Source organism: Notothenia rossii (genome assembly GCF_949606895.1).
Source record: "Notothenia rossii genome assembly, chromosome: 5".
Lineage (NCBI taxonomy): Eukaryota > Metazoa > Chordata > Actinopteri > Perciformes > Nototheniidae > Notothenia > Notothenia rossii.
Genome location: NC_136903.1, coordinates 20,555,789 through 20,577,028, shown reverse-complemented (window position 1 = coordinate 20,577,028; position 21,240 = coordinate 20,555,789). Strand labels below are relative to the sequence as shown.

At 44.7% G+C, this 21,240-nt stretch overlaps 1 protein-coding gene across 21 annotated transcripts in view; it reads right to left on the bottom strand.

The window, feature by feature from the left end:
• Positions 1–220: 220 nt before the first annotated feature.
• Positions 221–21,240, bottom strand: part of LOC307039561 (E3 SUMO-protein ligase KIAA1586-like) — a 67,017-nt gene continuing 45,997 nt past the window's right edge. For 2 of the 21 annotated variants that reach the window (XM_079681709.1, XM_079681716.1), the window contains exons 2-3: positions 3,103–3,379; positions 221–2,793 (exon numbers count right to left, since the gene is read on the bottom strand). Coding sequence is in view for 8 of the 21 variants with exons in the window: in XM_079681714.1 (XP_079537840.1) it covers positions 2,578–2,793; positions 9,534–9,973; positions 10,146–10,241; positions 11,520–11,745 (978 nt within the window). In the remaining 13 variants the exon portion in view is untranslated. Of the gene's footprint in view, positions 2,794–3,102; positions 3,380–9,533; positions 9,974–10,145; positions 10,242–11,519; positions 11,918–21,240 lie in introns of those variants that run through there. The other 19 variants (XM_079681718.1, XM_079681714.1, XR_013808258.1 and 16 more) reach the window with 19 other exon arrangements.

Sequence of the window (21,240 nt, the reverse complement as noted above, 5' to 3'; positions counted from 1 at the left end):
AAGATTAATTTTCTCCAACTAGTTTTACCACATTATTTAACAGGAATTTCAAGTTGTATATACTTAATTACCATCATTGTGAACACACGTTTTTAAGTTGACATTTATAAATTAAGATGCTCCAAATATGTGTTATTCAATAGTTTTCTTTTTAGCTTTTTCATGTTTTTTCCCTTTAAAGAAAGACATTAACTAATTTCACAACAAAAATGTTAGGCAATTCACTTTTTTATTTTGAACTGCAGTTGTTTATTTCAACACATGATATTTCAATCAGGAGAGACTTCATTTTGTTTGAACATTTATTGACACATGCCATATGATAAATGTTAAGTCTTTGGCGATTATACCCCGATCCTGAAATCATATATCTAAAGGGGGAAATGCAGCCGTGAGCATAGGGAAACCCCCCACGGTCTAGACACTGATGATGCTGCTGAAGATCTGGATTTGATGAGGAGATGGGATGAAGAGGGGATGTGATGAGGTCTTTGGATTAGCTCTCCTGGCACTGGATATGATGAAAGGAGGTGGATGGGGAGGAGGCCTGAAAACCTGAAATCACAGCTGACTGCAGGAGAGAGGAGAACCATTTTATAGATTGGCTGCAGCTCGTTGATTGGCTGCTGGAGAATGAGGTGAAATGTAATTGGTTAAAGAGAACGCCTGTGATAACCTGATTATATGCAGCTGTGGAGTGAATGTATACACCCAGTCTTCCTGAAAGAACTTGCGCTGAGCTTCATTTAAATCTTGAGAAAAAAAAGATATATAACAAAAATGTAAATTGCCCCACAAAAAATAATAAATAAACACATTAGCCATATTACCATGAAATGGGGACACAGTGAATAAATGCTGCCATCACATCGAAATTAGAGGCCTGTGCATATTTAAAACCAGTGCCAAATATGTCAAATCTGTAAAGTTTTTGTAAAACTACAGTAACAAACTTTCAATGGCCACCAATCTGCAGATCACACACATCCATTTTACAAAAGATGTAACAAGGATGTTTACACTGCCGACAGTCATTATTTTAAACAGTATGAACAAATGTAATACAGAATGCTTGCTCATTAATTTGTTTCCCCTCGACCACGATGGTTGCCATCGTATGGTCAGCTCCTGGGGTGGACCGGTCACTGATGAAGGCGATATTCATGTCCTTTTGAAGCACATTGAATAATAGGTTAGCGCATAAGAGATAATGAATTAGGTAATTGCATACTTTCTAAACTGTCACTCTTAGCGAATTCAGAGCCATTATTACCAGCTGCTAAAGCAACGCTGGTATTGTTTTCACCTATTGAGTCTGCATGTGTGTGTCATCATGGCAATGTGGTCCTGAAGACACACAGAGGTGCTTTTGAGTACTTTGCCTAGTGTTTAAATGCATGGGGACAGATTTTGTCAATCACAACCGTGCAAGTTTTAGTGTACCACTACCTTCTCATCTTTTTTTGCAGGTTCCATACAATATTCGAACTGGTTAAGTGAAGAGCAGAAGCCACTTTTCACATTTTACACAATCCTTTTCCCATGCCATTGCTGTCAACACCTATCCATGCTGAACGTTGCTAAGATATTATTGATTGGGGTGTGGCCAAAAGTGCAATATGCTTAAAAATGTAACTGACAGAGAGCAGTGATTTTGTCACTGCCCATGGATTTTATTTTATTTCAAGATTTTTAATTACTTCGCTAAACACCTTGAAAAGGTCCTCTTCCTTTTCCCCAAGGTACACGAGAAGGCAGCGGATGGCTATAGTCAGTGGCGACTGGTGTAAATTATTTTAGGTTGGGTTATTGTAATGGTGAATAAACCACACAGGGAACATTTTGAGAAATGACCCCTTAAATTATGACTTCTGTTGATGTTAGAGATATGAGAAGACTGATCAATACCTTCATAATCTTCAGTGTGGTTAGCTATGAATCTTCCAAACATTCCAAATACCTTGTCCTGGACATAGTTTCTACAGTAAACTGTGCAACAGTACAGTAGGCCCACACAAACTGCAGAACACCGGTTCTTTGGGAACACTCAAATGATTTAATTCCCATTTAAAATCAGGAGACTAAATACGAACATTATATACAGACACAGACGTGGTTCAGAAACACAGAAATATTAGAAAACAGACCATTAAGGCAACAAATCTAGTTTGATGGATGCTGTCAAAACTCAACTATAATATGTGTGTGTGTGTGTGTGTGTGTGTGTGTGTGTGTGTGTGTGTGTGTGTGTGTGTGTGTGTGTGTCTAGGCACATTTTGATGCAGACCAGTTTTTCAAGACTAAAAAGGGCAAGACTAGGCTGAGAGCAGATGTTATTCCCACCATCTTTGTGCATCGCCCTGTGGTCAAAAGGAAGAGGGCCCCTGCACCGTGATGCACCCTGGGACCTGTCAATACAGAGCCCGTAGCTGAAGATCACAGCTATAGTGTGAAAGGTGACACAGGTATAATAAGTCTGAACTCTTAATAATAAAAGTAATATTTCTTATTTTTAAGTGGTATAATATTTAGAATGTTCGACAATTAACAGTGAAATGTCATTTACTTACATTAGTCTCAAAGATTGAGGGAAGAAGGGATCAGGAGACTGAGAGAAGGGAAATTGAGGTTGAAGAAAGAGAGGACATGGCTAGTGAGGAGAGACAGGGAGAGCTGAAACCACCCAGTCAGCCAGCAGCCAGTCAGCATGCCAGGGAACCAGCAGCCAGTCAGCATGCCAGGGAACCAGCTGCCAGTCAGCATACCAGGGAACCAGCAGCCAGTCAAACAGATCTATTAAAAAAATTAAAGAGACAAGAAGGAATCACCAAAAAAGCCAAGGCTGCACTAAGAAAAATAAGGAAGGAAAATGCAGCTCTCAAGAAAACAATGAAAATTAGGGAAAAACAAATTTAAGAAAACGTTTTCCCTGCTCCTCCACCTGTAACACCACTGTCCCTCCACTTGTAACATCACTGTCCCTCCACTTGTAACATCACTGTCCCTCCACCTGTAACTTCACTGTCCCTCCACTTGTAACATCACTGTCCCTCCACTTGTAACATCACTGTCCCTCCACTTGTAACATCACTGCCCCTCTACCTGCCAGCACCACTGCTCCTCCACCTGCCAGCACCACTGCTCCTCCACCTGCCAGCACCCAGCCAACATCCCTGCTCCTCCACCTGTAACATCACTGTCCCTCCACCTGCCATACAGTAGGTTATTAATATACACTTACAAGATTAGTTATATAATACAGTGATAGAATATATGTTTAGTATGCTTACTTATATACAACAGTAGTATTAAATGTACCTTGTGTTTTCACTCTCACTTAGGTCCCTCTCCCTTTGCCATCATTTCAAAATCAGCTGAGCTGCAACATAATACAGACAGGTAATAATCAACAGAATACACTAAAAACACTCACCCATAAGTTACGTTTTTGTTTACTGTTTGTAATTCTCAAATATGCACTCTAAATTCATATCAATAGCGATGTATCACACACACACACATAGCTCTCTTGCTTATTATTGTGTAACGTTACATTTATTATACTAGCTTGTAGGCCTACTCCAAAATGGAGATCGTAATTTCTCCACCTCCACTCATTACAATCACACATGCCCCAATGTTATATTTTACTAATATTTAACTCCCTCGACCACGGATAAATTCACGTTTAGAAGCCCTTTTTCTCTAATTCCACAACGTTGGGTTGAAATAACATGAGGAGAACGGATTAATAGGCTGTTCGTGGTTAACGTGTGTTGCTAACTTTATCCGGAATCCTAGCCTAATCTGTTATCTGTAAACGTTCCCTAAATCTACTGATTTAGGGATAATCCACTAACATCCTTTAATACACATGTTAATTTGACTCAGATGTGCTGATAATATCCGCAATATAAATCTTAAACGTCTTCTTAACTTTAAAAGTCCATCACGAACGGTCTATTATGCTGCAACCAAGCGGCAAACTCTGGGGAACAGCCGGGACGCCAATACGGAAGTGCAACACACTGCAGTTCATACATGGGCCGCTAGGGACTGACTGCAGAAAGGAGCAATTTCCATAGAACCCCATGCTAAAAGGCACAACTTTACAGCAGAAAAAAACATGTTTCTACCCATGGATGCAATAAATATTATTATCGATATAGTTAGATTCCATCTTCATGATTATGAATCTGTGAGTGAATTGTTTTCTAACACGACCCTTTTATTTATATTAGGTCTTAAAGTTTTTGCATAAATTAGGGCGTGGTCACTTTGATGGACATGTACATGCCTCACTGTCAGCTAACAACAACTTGTCCACTCTGCTAGGCTACAACCATAGAGGTTACAACGTTAGTTAGTCATAGTACTGTACTTGACCCTTTAGCTTTAGCCGTGTTCGTGGTGATTGTGCCTTTTAGGGAATATTGTTACAAATACCAGACAATGTCGTGCTGTGCGCTTGAATGTACTAACAGAACTTCCAAGAAGTCTAAAATAATAATATTATACATGTTAATCCCGTTCGCAGGTGTTTGTGTGCTTGGTGGCTTAGCTTGTTACTTATTAGCCAGCTAAGGACGTAACCCTTTATACATACCATACATGCCAACCTTTCCAAATCCAAAAGAGGTAGGTTTGCGCGTGGCAAATGTGCACGCCCAAATTAGGTAATCAGAAGAAATGGAACCCCAGTTATTACATGTATAAACCATGTATTTAACATATATTGCATCATTTTATGCATTTTTCAGAAAAAGTGGTAGTTTGGTAAACAGTGACATCAATGACATGTCTGGTCTGTAAAATGCCCGAAAAGTAAAAGAATGGGAGATAAATATCCCAAAGTCTCCACATTTTATTATATTTTTAATGTGTTTCTGGTCCTCTTTCAGTTGAGACAGTGTAGATGAAGGATGTGTCAGGATGTAGAACTCTTGTGTGAACATTGGATAAAGCCAGGTTCATATTCTTGTTTCATGTTGTTGACATATTAGAGTCAAAGCTTTGCACAGAGCGAAATATCTTTGTGTTGCGCCATAAATCAGAAAATACTGCATTAAAAAAGTCATTTCCTGCATTTTTATACTGATAAAGTGTGATATAAAAATGTACAGGCTTTCAGATTGCTGTAGTTCACTAAACACATTAACGACATGTTTGGTGTTGAAAATGTCAGAAAAAGTGAAAGAATGGGAGATAAATATCCCCAAATCTCAAAATTGCATTATATTTTGTGTGTGTTTGTGGTCCTCTTTAAGTTGAGACACTGTAGGATGCTTCCGGAAAAGACCAAACACTGGATGTCTTTCAGTCGCCAACATGTGTTTTCGAGACACTGATATTAATGGGGAAATCCTGCAGGACTCAAATGCCTCGTCGGGGGTAACTCTGCCTTTCCCGCAGCGTTACCCCCGGTCTGCAAGTTGTTTCTCTTTCAGAAACTATAGGTTACTTACGTAACCCCAGTTCTCAGAGTAACATGAAGTGAGATGTCTCACTATGGGATGCGCCTCAACGCGTATGCAAACAGAAGCATCAATCTCATTACGCCAATCCTGATTGGCTGGTGATCTTGACGTCTACGTCAGGGAATCCACCCACCCCATAAGTAGCTTGCGCTACGACGCAGCGTCATTCAAAATAAGCACCTCTTCTCGCTTCGCCTTAGCAAGAAGGGCCGTCTGGTGAGACATCTCACTTCATGTTACTCTGAGAACTGGGGTTACGTAAGTTCTCATTCATAACACTCCGTTCGATGTCTCACTATGGGATATTGAAACTCCCGTATTGCTAGACATGCTTATCTCGAAAATCACCAAAACAACCGGAACTTAACAGGTAGAACCCTGACTCAACACGGGGCCCAGCACTGCACGGGCCACACTTGGAGCAGAGACATCTAGCCTGTAAAAGCGGACAAAAGTGAGCGGTGAGGACCAGCTCGCTGCTGCACAAATGTCTTGGATGGAAACACCCTTGAACAAAGCCCAGGATGTAGCCAGTCCACGAGTAGAATGAGCACGCAGGCCCGTTGGTGCCTGCAAACCCTGAATCGTATTAAGCCAGAGCAATCGCTTCCACAATCCAGTGGGAGAGCCGTTGCCTGGTAACGGGCTTGCCCTTCTGAGAGTTAGCCCAGGATATAAAGAGTTGGTCATTGCAACGAAACTCTTTTGACCTGTCGATATAGGTGCGTAAAGCACAAACTGGACACAGCAAATTTGGCCGCTGTTCCTCAGAGGAACCCAGCGGCAGAGGAAATGCCACAATGTCAATGGGGGTACATAAGCCAACAACCTTAGGTATAAAGGCAGGGTTGGGCTTCAGCAACACTCTCGTTTGCCCAGGGGCAAACTGAGTGCATGAAGGATGTACAGAGAGCGCATGAATGTCACTGACTCGCTTGGCAGATGCCAGAGCCAGTAACAGCACTGTCTTCAGTGACAGGTGTTTCATGTCAGCTTCTTCCAGGGGTTCAAATGGAGGTCGAGTGAGCCCATTTAAAACCACTGCCAATTCCCATAAGGGCACCAGTGACCTGGAAACAGGGAGGAGCCTGCGAGCCCCTTTCATAAAACGGCAGACCAAAGGATGTTGACTAGCCGTCTTTCCCTCAAAGCCCACATGGCATGTAGCAATAGCAGCCAGGTACACTTTGATCGTAGAGAAAACTCTGTGTTTATCAATTAGGTCCTGTAGAAATGATAAAATCACCCCGACAGGACATTGAAAAGAGATGTGTCCTTTTTGAAGGCACCACTCCTCAAACACCCTCCACTCACAGTCATAGAGAGACCTGGTGGAGGAAGCTCTTGCACTCTGAATAGTGTTTATCACCTTCTGAGGGAGCCCCACTGTATTCAGATTGTACCACTCACGGGCCAGGCCCATAGTGCCAAGCGCTCTGGGTGTGGGTGAAAGATCGTCCCCCCCGCCTGAGACAGTATGTCCAGTGGTGTAGTGGTCCCTGGAGAAGTGGGTATACTCTTAGTTTTGCAATTTTTTTTAAGCAGCCCATAGTGCAAAGGATTATCGCCCTGTTTTATAGTGATATACTCTATTTAGTTCACCCCAAAAATATTAACCCAGTATAGTTACTCAGTATTACTTACACACAGTGGTGGACAGTAACGAAGTAAATGTAATTCGTTACTGTACTTTAGTACTTTTTTGAAGTATCTGTACTTTACTTAAGTATTTCCATTTTGGGGGACTTTTTACTTTTACTCCACTACATTTCAAAGTAAAATATCTTACTTTTACTCCACTACATTACGGGACATCTGTCGTTCCTTCTCATGAGTGAATTATTTGTTATATAAATAAGCAGAGCGTTCCACAAGGTTTAGGAGTGTGTTTATGGGAATTTTTGACCATTCTTCCAGAAGCGCATTTGTGAGGTAATTTAACCAAGAGATTTTGGACAATTCCATACTCCCAACTTTGAAAACAGTTTGGGAATGGCCCCTTCATGTTCCAACATGACCGTGCACCAGTGCACAAAGCAAGGTCCATAAAGACATGGATGACAGAGTTTGGTGTGGATGAACTTGACTGGCCTGCACAGAGTCCTGACCTCAAACCAATAGAACACCCTTGGGATGAATTAGGAGCACAGCCTGAGAGCCAGTCTCTTCATCCAACTTCAGTTGCCGCTTCTGGAAGAATGGTCAAATATTTCCATAAACACACTCCTAAACCTGGTGGAAAGCCTTCCCATAAGAGTTGAAGCTGTTATAGTTGCAAAGGGTGGACCGACGTCATATGAAACCCTATGGATTAAGAATGGGATGTCACTTAAGTTCATATGCACATCAAGGCAGGTGACCCAATACTTTTAGCAATATAGTGTATATATATATATATATATATATATATATATAAATAAATATCACCACAAATATTGAATATCATCATTCAAATAATTCAACAATAAATTCAAAACGATATGTTACAAAACAACAATATATAGTTAACAATGAACAAAAATATATACATTTTACAACATATCCATGAAAACCAAAGTGACTCTCTCAACCCAGTGCTGGGTTTCTAAGTAAGTGCTCATATTACAGTATTTTCCAGACAGACTTGCTTTCTGCAGGAGTTTTCACACCGCATTGCCTTGAACGCATAGAAGTGGCAGCACGGTGTCTCTTCAACCAGGTCCTCATATACTTTTGAGGATCAAACATAGAAGTAGGGGGGCCGTTGATATTAATCATCATCAAGTTTGATATGTTTGAGATCAGTAGTACAGCCCTTTTGTCTGAGCTTATATTGTTCATAAGGCTAAAGTTCCTCTCACACTCTGCTGTGCTGACAGGGAATGTCTTCATACAGTTCATGAGTGGTTTTAGGTCCTTGGGCTCACTATTGGGCTCTTCCAGTAGGTCTCGCATCCCATTCAGTGCTTGGTCTGTGCACAAGTGAAATCACTTGCACAGTCGCTTAACCTGGTCTTCACCATGGCGAATGCTGGGGTTTGATGGCCATTTACTCTGATCAAGGATGCTGAAGTCCTTGATGACCGCATCTTTGAAAGACAAGCGTTGCTCAAGATTGTTCACAAGGCTTTGTAAGAACTGGCCTGGATTGATTGACTTCAGCTTTGCATTTCCTACTAGAGCTATAGAGCGATACTCCCCAGCCTCTTTTGCCTCTAAAGCCTCACAGTATTTTTCACCTGGACTCTCTTTGAAAGACTGTATCACTCTGATTGAGCGTTTCAGCAGATGCTCTGCTCTGAGGAGAGTTATAGAATGAGCTTGAAGCTCCAGTGACAGGACACTTAGTTCATGGAGAGTGTCATACATGAGCCCAAGGTCACAGATAAATTCAGGACTTTGAAGACGGTATAATAAACCTCTGTACATTTGTTTCTCTTTGGTGGACCTCATCTCATCGGAAGACGCATTCTTAAAGTGCTGCACAAGACCTCCCAGGGATGTCCACACAGCACGAACAGTACGAAAGCTACTGTCCACCCAGCGTACATCTAAAACTCTGCCAATGCGAAGAAGTTGTGAGCCTACTTCAGCTGCTGCATCTTTGAGTTCACGCTCATTTTTGTTCGACATACTATAAAGTGAATATAGCTTCTGCATAAATATTTTAAAGTGGTTGACACCCGTCACCTCATCAACAGCATTTGACACAGCTAGTTCCAGCCTATGGTTCATACAGTGCAACACAAAGAGCCTTGGGAATCTCGAGGTCAACCTGGTTGCTACTCCTGACTTCTTTCCTAGCATGACACTGGCTCCATCAGACACAAATGTTACCCAGTTTTCAAGAAGCCACTCTTCTGTAAAGCCAGCCTTCATTAAACAGGTGAGTAAAGCCTGTTCTATGCCATCTGCTCTCTGATTGTCTAATTCAACTAGATCAAGGAATATGAACTCAGGGCTTGCTCCTTCAATTGACGCTTTTACAGAAACTGTCATGACAGGTTTGTGACTTAAAGAAGAGGCCTCGTCAATAAGGACAGCTAACTTCGTGGATGATGCTATTATGTTACTCACAATTTTGCTCTGCATCTCACTGGCAACATGTTGTATGATTTGTGTTGCACTGTAACGTGAATGAAGTATTGAGCCCATCTTAACACCATTCAGTTCCTGCAGCTCAATGAGGCTCTCATGGTCAGAAAAGGGTCTGTTCTTTTTGGCCAAATGGTAGGCTGTTCGGAACACAGCATCAGTTTCCTTCTTGTAGGACTCAGTCATAACCTCCACTGCATTCTCAATGGCCGATTCTTTTTGTTGTTCTGCCACCTTCACAGCCTGAGAGTGTGCCTTGGACAAAGCATGTTTCCTGATCTTATTTCTCAAGACTGACAGACTTGTTTCTCTACTTCCCTGAGAAGACACTTGAATTTCAAAGTTCATCCATTCTCTTGAGAGTGATACACCTTGCTCCTTGTTGATCCCAATGGAGTTCACACTGCTACAAACCAGACATCCTGTGAAGCATAAACATACAATGTAACTACTGTATCCACAGCTGTATGTGTGCATGGTCTATTTTTCCCATATACATAAAAGGACACACACACACACACACACACGCACACAATATTAATGTGTGTCCACTGTTTCAGAAGCTACCTAAACTAACAAGATACCTAAACTTACCAAGTTTTTTGTTTTTGGATCCCAACCAGGGGTTCTTGGATTTAAAATCCTCTTTTTGATTGAAAGTCCACAGGTCAGGCCAGTCATTATTGATGTCTAAGGGAAGAACAACAAAAGTGATTGAATTATAGGCTATAAAAGGGGAACAATGACCATAACCTATTCAAAAGTGTAAAGTTGTCACCTTCATAATCTGCATTGTTAGATTTTTTCATTTTAGCCCCCAAATAGTCAAATAGTCAATTACACAGGGCCTAGCTGTAGCTTTATCCATGGCTGTGTCAATACAAAGTGTGAAAACTCTTCTAAGAAAAGGCGTTATGACGTGACTCAATGTTGCACACAAATTAGACCTAAACACAGACAAACCTTGTGCCCTTTTCAACCAGGTCCTTGGTAAACAACAGCACGTTTCCTTTCGTGAGGAAGACGCACTTTTAAACTTTTACCGTCATATACGTCTTTTACTTCCTACCGCATCCTGCCTTCAAAATAAAAGTACCCGTTTTCATAATGTATCCAAATTCGTGGATTCCACGTAGCGTCGCTATGCCCGAATCTGGCTGTGCGTCGCACAAGGTCAAAATGCCCTTGCTATTTTTAAGCTGTTGGCTGAAACAACAGTCGCCAAAGTAACACAGATATAAGACTTTATTCAATCCTAAAAGAGGTAGATCGGCAGGATAAATGGCTGTCTTTAATTAGAAGAGACCACTGGCAGCCAACATCTACCCTCAGATTGTGCAGTCTCCTATAAATTAGCACTAGCTACATTTGACCTCAAATTATGTAGCTGCTAGTGCTAGCTAGCTAATTTTTTATCTCCATTTGACAGGAAAACGCTGACAATCCAAAACACTAATCTTCAGTTGCCACAGCTAATGTTACAATTAAGCAGATAGCTGTGTCACGTCACCAAACACACGATGATCTTAGCATTATGTTAGCTAACGTTAGCTAAGCGCTAACGTTCTTCAGATTGCGTGGTACCTAGCTATGCTCTTGAAAAGCCTTCAGGCTATCTCTGGTGTATGGGGATGGATTTTGTGTACAAGATAAATGTAAATGTCGGGAAAATAAAGTTGGGGCAGACACTTAGCATAAGGGACACAATAAAGTTCAGAGTAATAAATATGGATTGCAGCAAATAATGGATGTATTTTCCAAATGTCTTTCTGTCTCACTAAGGTGTGCTGTGCTCATTGCCATGAAGCTATACTAGCTAACTAGCGCCACTAGAATCAGAAATACTAAATTTAAAAGTTGAAACCAACTATTAACGAAAATAATGCTATTACTACTTTTATGTTAGTATATATGACTACCTAGCTACGATTTGTTACAAAAATCTTAAAATATAGAAGTGAGACCCACCGTTATTGTCGTCTTCATCTCCTTCCCTGTCAGCATCCTCTTCAACGGATGAGGGGGACGGAGGGAGCGCAGGTGTTGGGCTGATGTCAGGGCTGATGATAACAGGGCTATCAGCTAACAGCTCCGGTGTTCTAGCCTCACTATCTGTAGCTGAGCTGCTGGCCGATGTAGTTCCACAAGGACGTTTATTGTAAAAGTAAATTTTAGTCTGAATGGCTCGCTTCATTTTAACAGTTCATACAATTTTTGTAATGGCAAACAGTGGCGTTTTCCCCTGGAGGCCAAGGGAAGCCAGGCTTCCCCTGTTTTTTCGGATTGTAGTTATAATTTTAATAAATAAATAAAAACACTTTGTTTGATTTCGGAAATTCTTTGTTGTGTGTTGCTGCCGGCCCGTCTCTCCCCCATTCTCATTGAGTATTTTAGAAAGAGTGAAACAGCGCCCCTCTAGATGTTAAGGTGAAACAGTAGATTGCACTCTCGGTTGCGAGAGGAGGCTAGCCGAAATTGGCTTCCCTTGGTGAAAAAAAATGGAGGGATTGACCAATCAGATGAGGCTCACGTCATGCCCCTGCCAACCTGTGATTGGTCAGGGCCATGCCAAGGGAAGCCAGCGGCGGCCGGCTTCCCTTGCCTCACAATCCAATCAAATCACATCAATTTAGAGGCGCAGTGACGCGTCATAAAACCCGGAAGTAAGCTGCGCTCGGTTTCCCTCATGGATTTATATGACAAATCGACAAAAAAAGCAATGGGATTTCTCCATAGGAATTTGGAAAAATAGCTCGAAATAAGGTCAGTGGAAAACGAACCTGTTAGATAAATGCATGTTTTGTTCAGTTGGATAATATCCACATGTCTACCCTACTTTTATAATTTTCGAATCATAAATCTAATCGATAGAAGATAGATAGCGTCACTGCACCACTCTCACCGCCGTTAGAAAGTAGCAAACAACTGAAGCAAGTGCAATTATTGAGGGTTGAGATTTGGAGTATTTAATCAAAAATAATTGTACTAAACTTCTGCTGCAGCAGCAACAACAAATACAATCTGATGACAGGCCAATGCCCAAACTGGAGCTGTGTACAGCGAGGAAAAAAGGCGCTAATCGGACGTAAAACGTTAAAGGTCTCCTGATTTAGTTTGTGAATGAATGCTTATTAGAGTTTCGGCTGGAGAGTGCGTGCGGTCTATGGTGCGGACCCGTCGGTCACAGGCGTGTGTAAGTCTTGCATCTGTATGATACAAATGCGTGTAAAATGATACCGGGTGCTGTAATCACTCATCTGGTTACGTTATTATATTGACCACCACATCCCCCCCCCCCCCCCACCCCAAAAGAAAGGACGTGTTATTGGCTTCCCCTAATTTTTTCCCCACGCCACGCTACTGATGGCAAATAGTTGAAAGTAAATTGACATTTGTCTATATGCAGTTTTTTTCCCTTATTAAGACCCGCCCTACTCTGCCTCTGATTGGTTTTTCATCAGTTCTCGCGCTGAAAACCTGACCAATCTAACCAGCGAAGGCATAGAGTTAGCCAATATGAGGCAGAGTAGGTTTGTGTCATGAGTCTTCACAGTACTATGAAATGACATTGAGCCACTACTAAATAATGCGCACCAGCGGTGATTGAGAAGTGGGTATACGCCATGCTGTCTGAAAAATAAGTGGGTATACGCCGTATACCTGCGTATACCCTGGACTACACCACTGAGTATGTCCCTGCGTAGTGGGAGCTGCCACGGCTGCCCGCACAGCAGCTGATATATCTCCGCCAGCCAGTACATTGCAGGCCAGTGCGGAGCTATCAGGATCAGTGTGTGGCGTTGTTCTCTCACTCTGGCCAGAGTTGGGGTTATCAAAGCCAGGGGTGGGAACGCGTACAGAAGGACCAAACGTGCGCGAGCGCGTCCACGCCTAACGGTGCGTTTAAATCGCGCATTGAAAAGAACAGCTGACATTGAGCATTTTCTTTTGATGCGAACAGATCTACCGCGGCTTGGCCGTAACGCACCCACAGCTGACTCACAACCATTGGATGTAGAGTCCAGTCTACATATAGTGGTGCAACTCTGGACAGCACATCTGCCCCGAGGTTCATCACTCCTGGTACGTGCGTCGCTCTCAGAGAGAGGAGACGTCCGCAGCTCCATAAGATCAGTTTGCGTGCCAGCATGTGTAACTGGAGAGAACGCAAACCCCCTTGGCGGTTTATATACGATATTGTGGTCGTGTTGTCTGTCTTCACGAGGACATGATGTCCTCTGAGAAAAGGCAGAAAGCGTTTTAGGGTTTTAGGAACACCGCTAAAAGCTCCAGATAATTTATGTGTGACCGTTGGACCTCACAGGTCGACCTTCGTATATATCCCCCCAGCCCGTCAGACATGCGTCTGTGGTGACCACCTTCCGCGATAGGACAGCACTCATAGGCACGCGCCGTACTAGAAAAGTCGGGTGTAGCCAGTGGTGCAGTGCCATTACGCATTTCATGACCATCACTCTCCGCGCGCCATGACGCGCAGGGTCCAGTCTGAAAGCAGCTACCCAGCGCTGAAACTCCCTCATGTGTAAGCGTCCCAATAGTACCACCAGGATGGCTGACGCCATGAGCCCCAGTAACCGCAGACATGATCTGAAGAGAACATATTTGCGTAGCCGGAAATGAGCGAGGCAAGCTCTGAAGGCTTTCACTCTTTCTGCTGACATCTGGGCTGTAAAGGGCACCGAATTCAGGTGTAGGCCCAGGAAGAATACAGTCTGGGCTGGGGACAACATGCTCTTTCCTGTGTTTATTACGAAACCCAGATCGAGCAGGTGTTTTACGAGGACATTCGTCTGCGTAATAGCCTCTTGCTCCGACTGTGCGAGAAGCAGCCAGTCGTCCAGATAAGTTGCCAAGCGAATACCCTGTTGTCTTAACGGGGCTATCGTGGCTTCCGTACACCGTACAAACACTCGCGGGCTGAGAGATAGACCGAAGGGAAGGACTCTGTACTCGTAACAGACACCCTGAAAGGCGAACCTCAGATATTTCCTGTGTGGGTAATATACTGGGATGTGGAAATACGCATCTTTCAGGTCGACTGATGTGAACCAGTCGTTCTGGCGCACGAGACGCAACAGAGATGTGTGAGTGAGCATTCTGAATTTGTATCTTTTGAGATATTTGTTCAGAGCTCTCAAATCTAGTATAGGCCGAATCCCGTTTCCTCCCCGTTTGGGAACGAGGAAATACTTGGAATAAAAGCCGCTCTGACTCTGTTCGGCGGGTATTATCGATATAGCCTTCTTTTCTAGTAGCGAGAAAATCTCTTGTTCTAGAATATATGGGCCGACTCTCCCCGGGCTTGTGAATACAGAATGCCCGAGAAGCGAGGGGGGGTGACAGCGAATTGGAGCCTGTAGCCCCGTGTTACTGTCTTGAAAGCCCAAGCAGAATCTTTGAGCATCTTCCACTTTTCGCTTCTTAAAGCGAGCGCAGATGTCACATCTCTGTCGTCTGCCCTCTGTGTCTTTATTTGTTGTGTTATGGGGCCCTCTAGTGTCTGAACACGGTGGTACCCCAGGTTGACAACCCCGGCCAACACTGCGCATGCGCATGGCGGTGGTGCCTTCACAATCCCGTCTAATGTCCGCCTTTTGAGAGAGGCCGTAGCCGCTTTCAAAAGGCGGACATTAGACGGGATTGTGAAGGCCGTAGCCGCTCTCAAAAGAGGGGTAGACGACAGACTGTTTATTGTTTTTATTGTTTTTCTTTTCATTTTTATTGACTGCGCCCTTGGCTTCAAGCCTGGACATTAGACGGGATTGAGAGAGGCCATAGCCGCTCTCAAAAGAGGGGTAGACGACAGACTGTTTATTGTTTTTATTGTTTTTCTTTTCATTTTTATTGACTGCGCCCTTGGCTTCAAGCCTGGAAACGACAGTGGAAAATGATTTATTAGGAAACAATAATGATATGTGTTTGTGTGACTTAAACAGGCAGCGGAACTCGCTGTCTTTGATGTTAAGTCCATTTCCCTTGTCGTGCGAACTTGAGGATGACGTTCTGGCATCACTCGAGGCGGCGGGAAGATGGGGGCATGATGGCACCCCGAAAACACATGAGCATCTAACACTGGAACGTCTTCTGGAGCTGGGGAACAGGGAACTTCCGAGGAGAGGAGAGGAGAGGAGAAGAGAAGAGGCTTTCAGGCCGCCCGATTCTTCTTCCTCGCCTGGTGGCTGAAAACCTGGGTCGGCTGTGCCTGAGCGGCAGCTGCCGGAACCGGGGATCTTCTTGGCCAGCTCATCCTCGCCTTGTGCCTGGGCTAGGGACCCGGGACGGGCTGTGGTCTCTGCTTCTTCGGTATCTTGAACCGGGCAGGACGTGAGGCAGCTTGAGTGAAGGCCTGCCGCGGGACCGTTGAAGGTGGCGGCTGGACCCTTCGGGGGAGACAGAGCTGGAGAGCCTCGTCTTCCTTCTTTTTTGATTCGCATCTCAGCTGCATCGAAGCTAGAGCAGAGCCAAATATGCCCTCGGGAACAATAGGCATGTCCAGAACATCCTATTTTTCCCGGTCTGGAAGGTTTATCAGGTTGAGCCACCTGGCTCTCTCCTGTACCACCATAATTCCCAGTGCTTTGCCCATGGCTTGGATCGCGCAGCGCTGCAAACGGAGGCAAATGTCCGTGATCGCTGCGATCTCGTCCCACACGGCAGGCTCAGGTTTGCTCGACAAGTCTTCGCAGAGCTCCGCCTGGTAGGCGGTCTGCAGCGAGGAGACGTTGAGTGCCCTGGCGGACAAAGCTGCGGCTTTATAGGCCTGTTCGGTCATCGCTGACTGAAAACGGTCCGCCTTTGCCGGTAGCGTGGGGTTCCTGCTCGGTGTCGAAGCCAGCCTCGGTTGGAGGTGGGGTGCCACCAGCGGTTCCATGGGCGGCATGCGGAGCAGGCCGAGCCTCTCCATACCTTCACAGTCCAGGGAGGAGGCCAGGGCTCGAGCTTAAGGACGTCCCGTCGTACCGGGGCCGAAAAAAATAGTGTCGGGGAGGATAAAAAAATATTTTGGGACGAATTTGGGACGAGAGATGAACGGCGATGAAAATGAAACTGACTGCACGTTTTGTGTAGCACACAGTTATTAAACCTCCTTGTCAACATAAACGCACAAAACATTTAGCAACCCGCGAAATACACACACACACACACACACACACACACACACACACACACACACACACACACACACACAGTACGTAGCTACAGCTGTGCCGCCGGCTGTCAGCCAGTGCCCGCGAATTCCTGGCCCGCAAATGTGCGGGTCTAGCTATGTACTGAGTGTGTGCAGCGCCATTTATCTATTATATGGCTCTGAGTGTGTGTATTTCGCGGGTTGAGTGATGTACAATGACAATGGCATCCCGTGGAGGAATTCTGAAATGTTTTACCGTTACATCACAAAAACGCACAGAGGAACCAGACCCTGGAGCCCCGGCCTCTTTATTTACTTACTCCCCTTCATCCCCTATGGGATGTAATAACAAGGCTGAGATGAGAACCCTCCATCGTATTTAGTCCTTAGCAATATGCTGCGCCTCTCCCCATGTAGGGGTGGGTACCGAGCCCCGGTATTAAACGGTCCCCGGGCCGGAATTATTAAAGACAGTGGTAACGTTAAGCTCCGAAGTTATCTGACTTTTTATCGGTACTGGAGACATTTAAAAAATATATATCATATGTATTATTGCTACATAAACATTATATGGCAGTTTTAGTTTCGCCAACTCCGTTTCTAATATGCAATAAGACTACAACATGCGTCTATGATGTATTTTCGAGCTTTCTAATCCAGACGAGATCTCTCTCTCCCGTCTGTGTGCGAGGGGGCGGGGCAGTTTGTGAAGGTCTCCTGACTGTGTTACAGACTGTCATCCTGGTTAGTGGTTACTCTGGGTTCTGTCTTCAGGACAGAGTGTTGGATTTTTTTGTTAATTGGATGGGACTTGCTTGGATTCAATATTAGAGTAATTTTCTCGTTTGTGTGTTTGTTTAAATATATTTGGCCTTTGTTTATGTGATTGACTGACTTACTCAAATAAAAAGGTTGATGAATTATCATCTAATGCAGGGGTGGGGAACTTCTGGCCCCCGGGCCGTATACGGCCCGCGAGACCATTTGCTACGGCCCTCGAGGCAATTTATAAACACACGCAAAAAAGAAAAAAATTAAAGAGATCTAGACCGCAAAAAAATGAAACAGGCGAGTGCCTGTTTTTCTTGGCCAAGGTCAGGGTCCTTGAACACAACACGAGCCTAACGTGTCATCACGTGGTATATGTCTCGTCTGACAGGGGAGCATGGCAGGGGAGCACCAGAACGTCGCTTCGGCACTTCCAAAAAGTGCAGTACCCATAAGGAGCCGTACACATGCCGCAGTTTCTGCGTGGCTGTGTCTTCAGTTGTAAGCCCAGTGGCGATCTGTTCATCTGTCATACTGATCATACAGTCAATAACTTTGTTGTTATTAGCATCTGGTTAGCTAGCTATGCTAACGAATATAAGAAGCTTTTTCTTCAACCAGTGAGGTAAAGGCACATCTTTATATGATCATTATAGTTCTAAAAAACAAGAGAATAAAGTAAACAGGTATAAAATACTATATGACAGTAAATAAAAGTTGTTATTAATAAACAACAATACAGTTTGAAAGGGGAGTTATTTGTAAAATATCCATAAAGAAAAATACATCTGCTTCCAGTTCTGTTTCATATGGATGTTGAGAGATGTATCCATAGATCTCCTAATGTTGCTCTCAAAGTGCACCAGATTGATGCTTTTAACTTCAACATTTAAAAAAAAATCTTCCCGGGGAGGTGAGGGCCCCCCTAGAGGAGGTTAGGTCTCCCCCCCACTTAAATCATGTCAACATGGATAGGAAACTAAATACATTTGCACATATCTTGTGTCCAATATACTTTCTGTTGTGGTGGTCATGCCACAACCGTGCACGTGAATGCATGCACGAGTCATGGTGAGATATCTGGATTCAGAGGTTGCTTTTTCTTTGCATGGCATGAAAGAAAGGCGAAATGAATGGACTGTGATTTTAGTATTTTTAAGCAGAGGTCAATAATTTGTACAGCCCTCGAAGGATGTTTAAAACATTGAAATGGCCCTTGAGAGGAAAAAGGTTCCCCATCCCTGATCTAATGATTTGTATGATGTTTTATTTATGTTAAAGCTCACTTTGAATCATTCTAGCTAATGATAATGTAGAAAAACTCATATTTTAAATTTCGGGACGGTCCACATTAATTTTGGGATGGGTTAGATTGTATTTCGGGACGGTTCCGGGAGGATAGTGAAAAAAATTAGTCGAGAGCCCTGGAGGAGGCACCCTGGATTGGGGCCTTGTTGCTGAAAGGGCGGTCTCTCCACGAAACCGACACCTCGTCCAGCATCTCCGGAAAGGCTGGAAGGAGCTGCCTCTTCGTCCTCGCTGCTTGGGGCAATTGCTTCCCCTTGTAGTGAGATCTGGAGGTCTCCTTGGCCACTTCAGGCCATGGGATGTCCAGCCTGGATGCAGCGGCCTGCCATACTTAGGCAGGGCAAAGCTGGTGTGCTTTCGCCCGGGAGAGCGGACATCGCTCCCGGCTTTGCAGCCTGAGCCGATGAAACGAAGATGTCATCCTCTTGCTCATCCGAGTCAGACAGGAGGAACTCAGAGGCATCCTCTTCTTCCTCCATATAGTCCAACTCCAGGACATCCTCCGCGGGTGGAACCATGGTGAGGTCCAGTTGGGAGCCCGAGGTTGACACAGCGCGGGGCTCTGCTCTCGCGGCTCTTGCCGCCACTGGACCCCAGCCTGACACGGCGCGGGGCTCCGGTTCAGCGGCTGCCGCTGTTATTGAGCCCCAGCCTGACACAGCGCGGGGCTCAATCTCTGTGGCGGACGCCACCATGTCTTGATTGCCGGCCGGCGAATCAGCGGACATGAGGGGGTCCTGTCCCGACAAGCTAGCTTGGCGTGCTAGCCGTCGGCGGAGGCTCTTAATGGTGAAGCGGGCACAATGCCTGCACGAGCCGGGGTTATCGATAGCCTCCTGGGCGTGTTCCAGCCCGAGGCAGGACGAGCAGACCTGGTGTGAGTCTGTGCCTGAGATCTGAAACCCGCAGCCGGATAGCCGAGCCTCCGAGTCCCTGACTCCTCTGGTGTGAGGGAGAGAAGGGTCCATCTTTGTTCGCCGGGGTGTCAGCGTGGAGTGGACACGCTAGTAACAGGTACGTTACTGAGAAAAAAATCCAACCTTGTCGTTAATCCGAAAGGAAAAATCGACGGCGTAGATTTTATTCTTTAAAGAATATTAACTGGTGTGTTAATACCTTTTGTTTTTTTATCTCCGTCTCCTCTGGTGTGAGAGAGAAAAGAGAACGTCCTCGCTACTGTGGTGTCGATGTGGAGGGAAGAAAAGCTAGTATCAGGTATGTTACTAGTTTGAAGAAAAAATCAAACCTTACCGTAATTTCGAAAGAAAGAAACGGCGAGGCAGATTACAATATTAACTGGTGTGTTAATATTGTTCAGTCTGCTTGCAAAGCAAAAAAGTATCCGGCAAGCGCCCGTCGAACGAATGTTAGCTTTGGGTTCAGTCTGTGGACCGCCAAGCTAGCCCGGCTACTGATAAATGGAAATGTGCTCTGAAGCGAGAAGAGGTGTTTGAAAGACGCTGCGTCGTGTCGCAAGCTACTTATAGGGTGCGTGGATTCCCTGACGTAGACGTCAAGATCACCAGCCAATCAGGATTGGCGTAATGAGATTGATGCTTCTGTTTGCATACGCGTTGAGGCTCATCCCATAGTGAGACATCGAACGGAGTGTTATGATTGAGAACACAGAGGACTACTGTTTGTATGATGCGATCAGGCTTCAAACGGTGTCCACCAAAAGTCGAGTCTAGTGTCTATGGAGTGTCATTTTTATTCGTTATAGTTTGGGAAGATTTTAAATCGGTAGAGAAAGCCAGCTAAGTCGGTAGGCGGTAGAAACATGTCAAAAGCGGTAGACTACCGCCCAAATCGGTAGGGTTGGCAGGTATGACATACATATACATTTTAGTTTATGATTCAGCCTTGGGTAAGACTTTTATAGTTTATGGCTATGACGCCCATAATGCTAAACGGGAGCAAATGTTAATAGGGGACCCAATTATCCCAGTGGTGGCCGCCGGAGCAAACGGAGCCGCAGGGGGCTAGCTCCAGCCGGCGTCCCGGAGCTAGCCCACTGCGGCTCCGTTAGGTCCGGGCGGTGGAGTCCGTCTTTTCTTAACGTGTGAATGACAAGCATTAAGAATAACAAAATATAGCTAATTCTCTTGCAGGTTGTCTCATTTGATTATGAATGTAACGTTTATATAGGGGAACTACACTGTTAGCAGTAACTTGGTATGCATGTATTTCATGTTAGCTTAGCTTCTTAGCCTGAGCTAGCTCTGTTTACTTCCAGTTCGGAGGCAGCAGGTCCCGCCTCGGCTCCGCCTCTTTGCCCTTATTTGGAGCAGGCGGGATTAGACTCTGACGCCGCTGTCGAGCCGTTAGTGGCCGACTCCGCCTACTAAGGGCTTCTCGGCCACTCTGCAGAATCCTATGGGTGACGTCACGGACACTACGTCCATTTATATATACAGTCTATGGCCGCAGATAGCCCCGGAGGTCAGCGGCAAGCTAACTTCC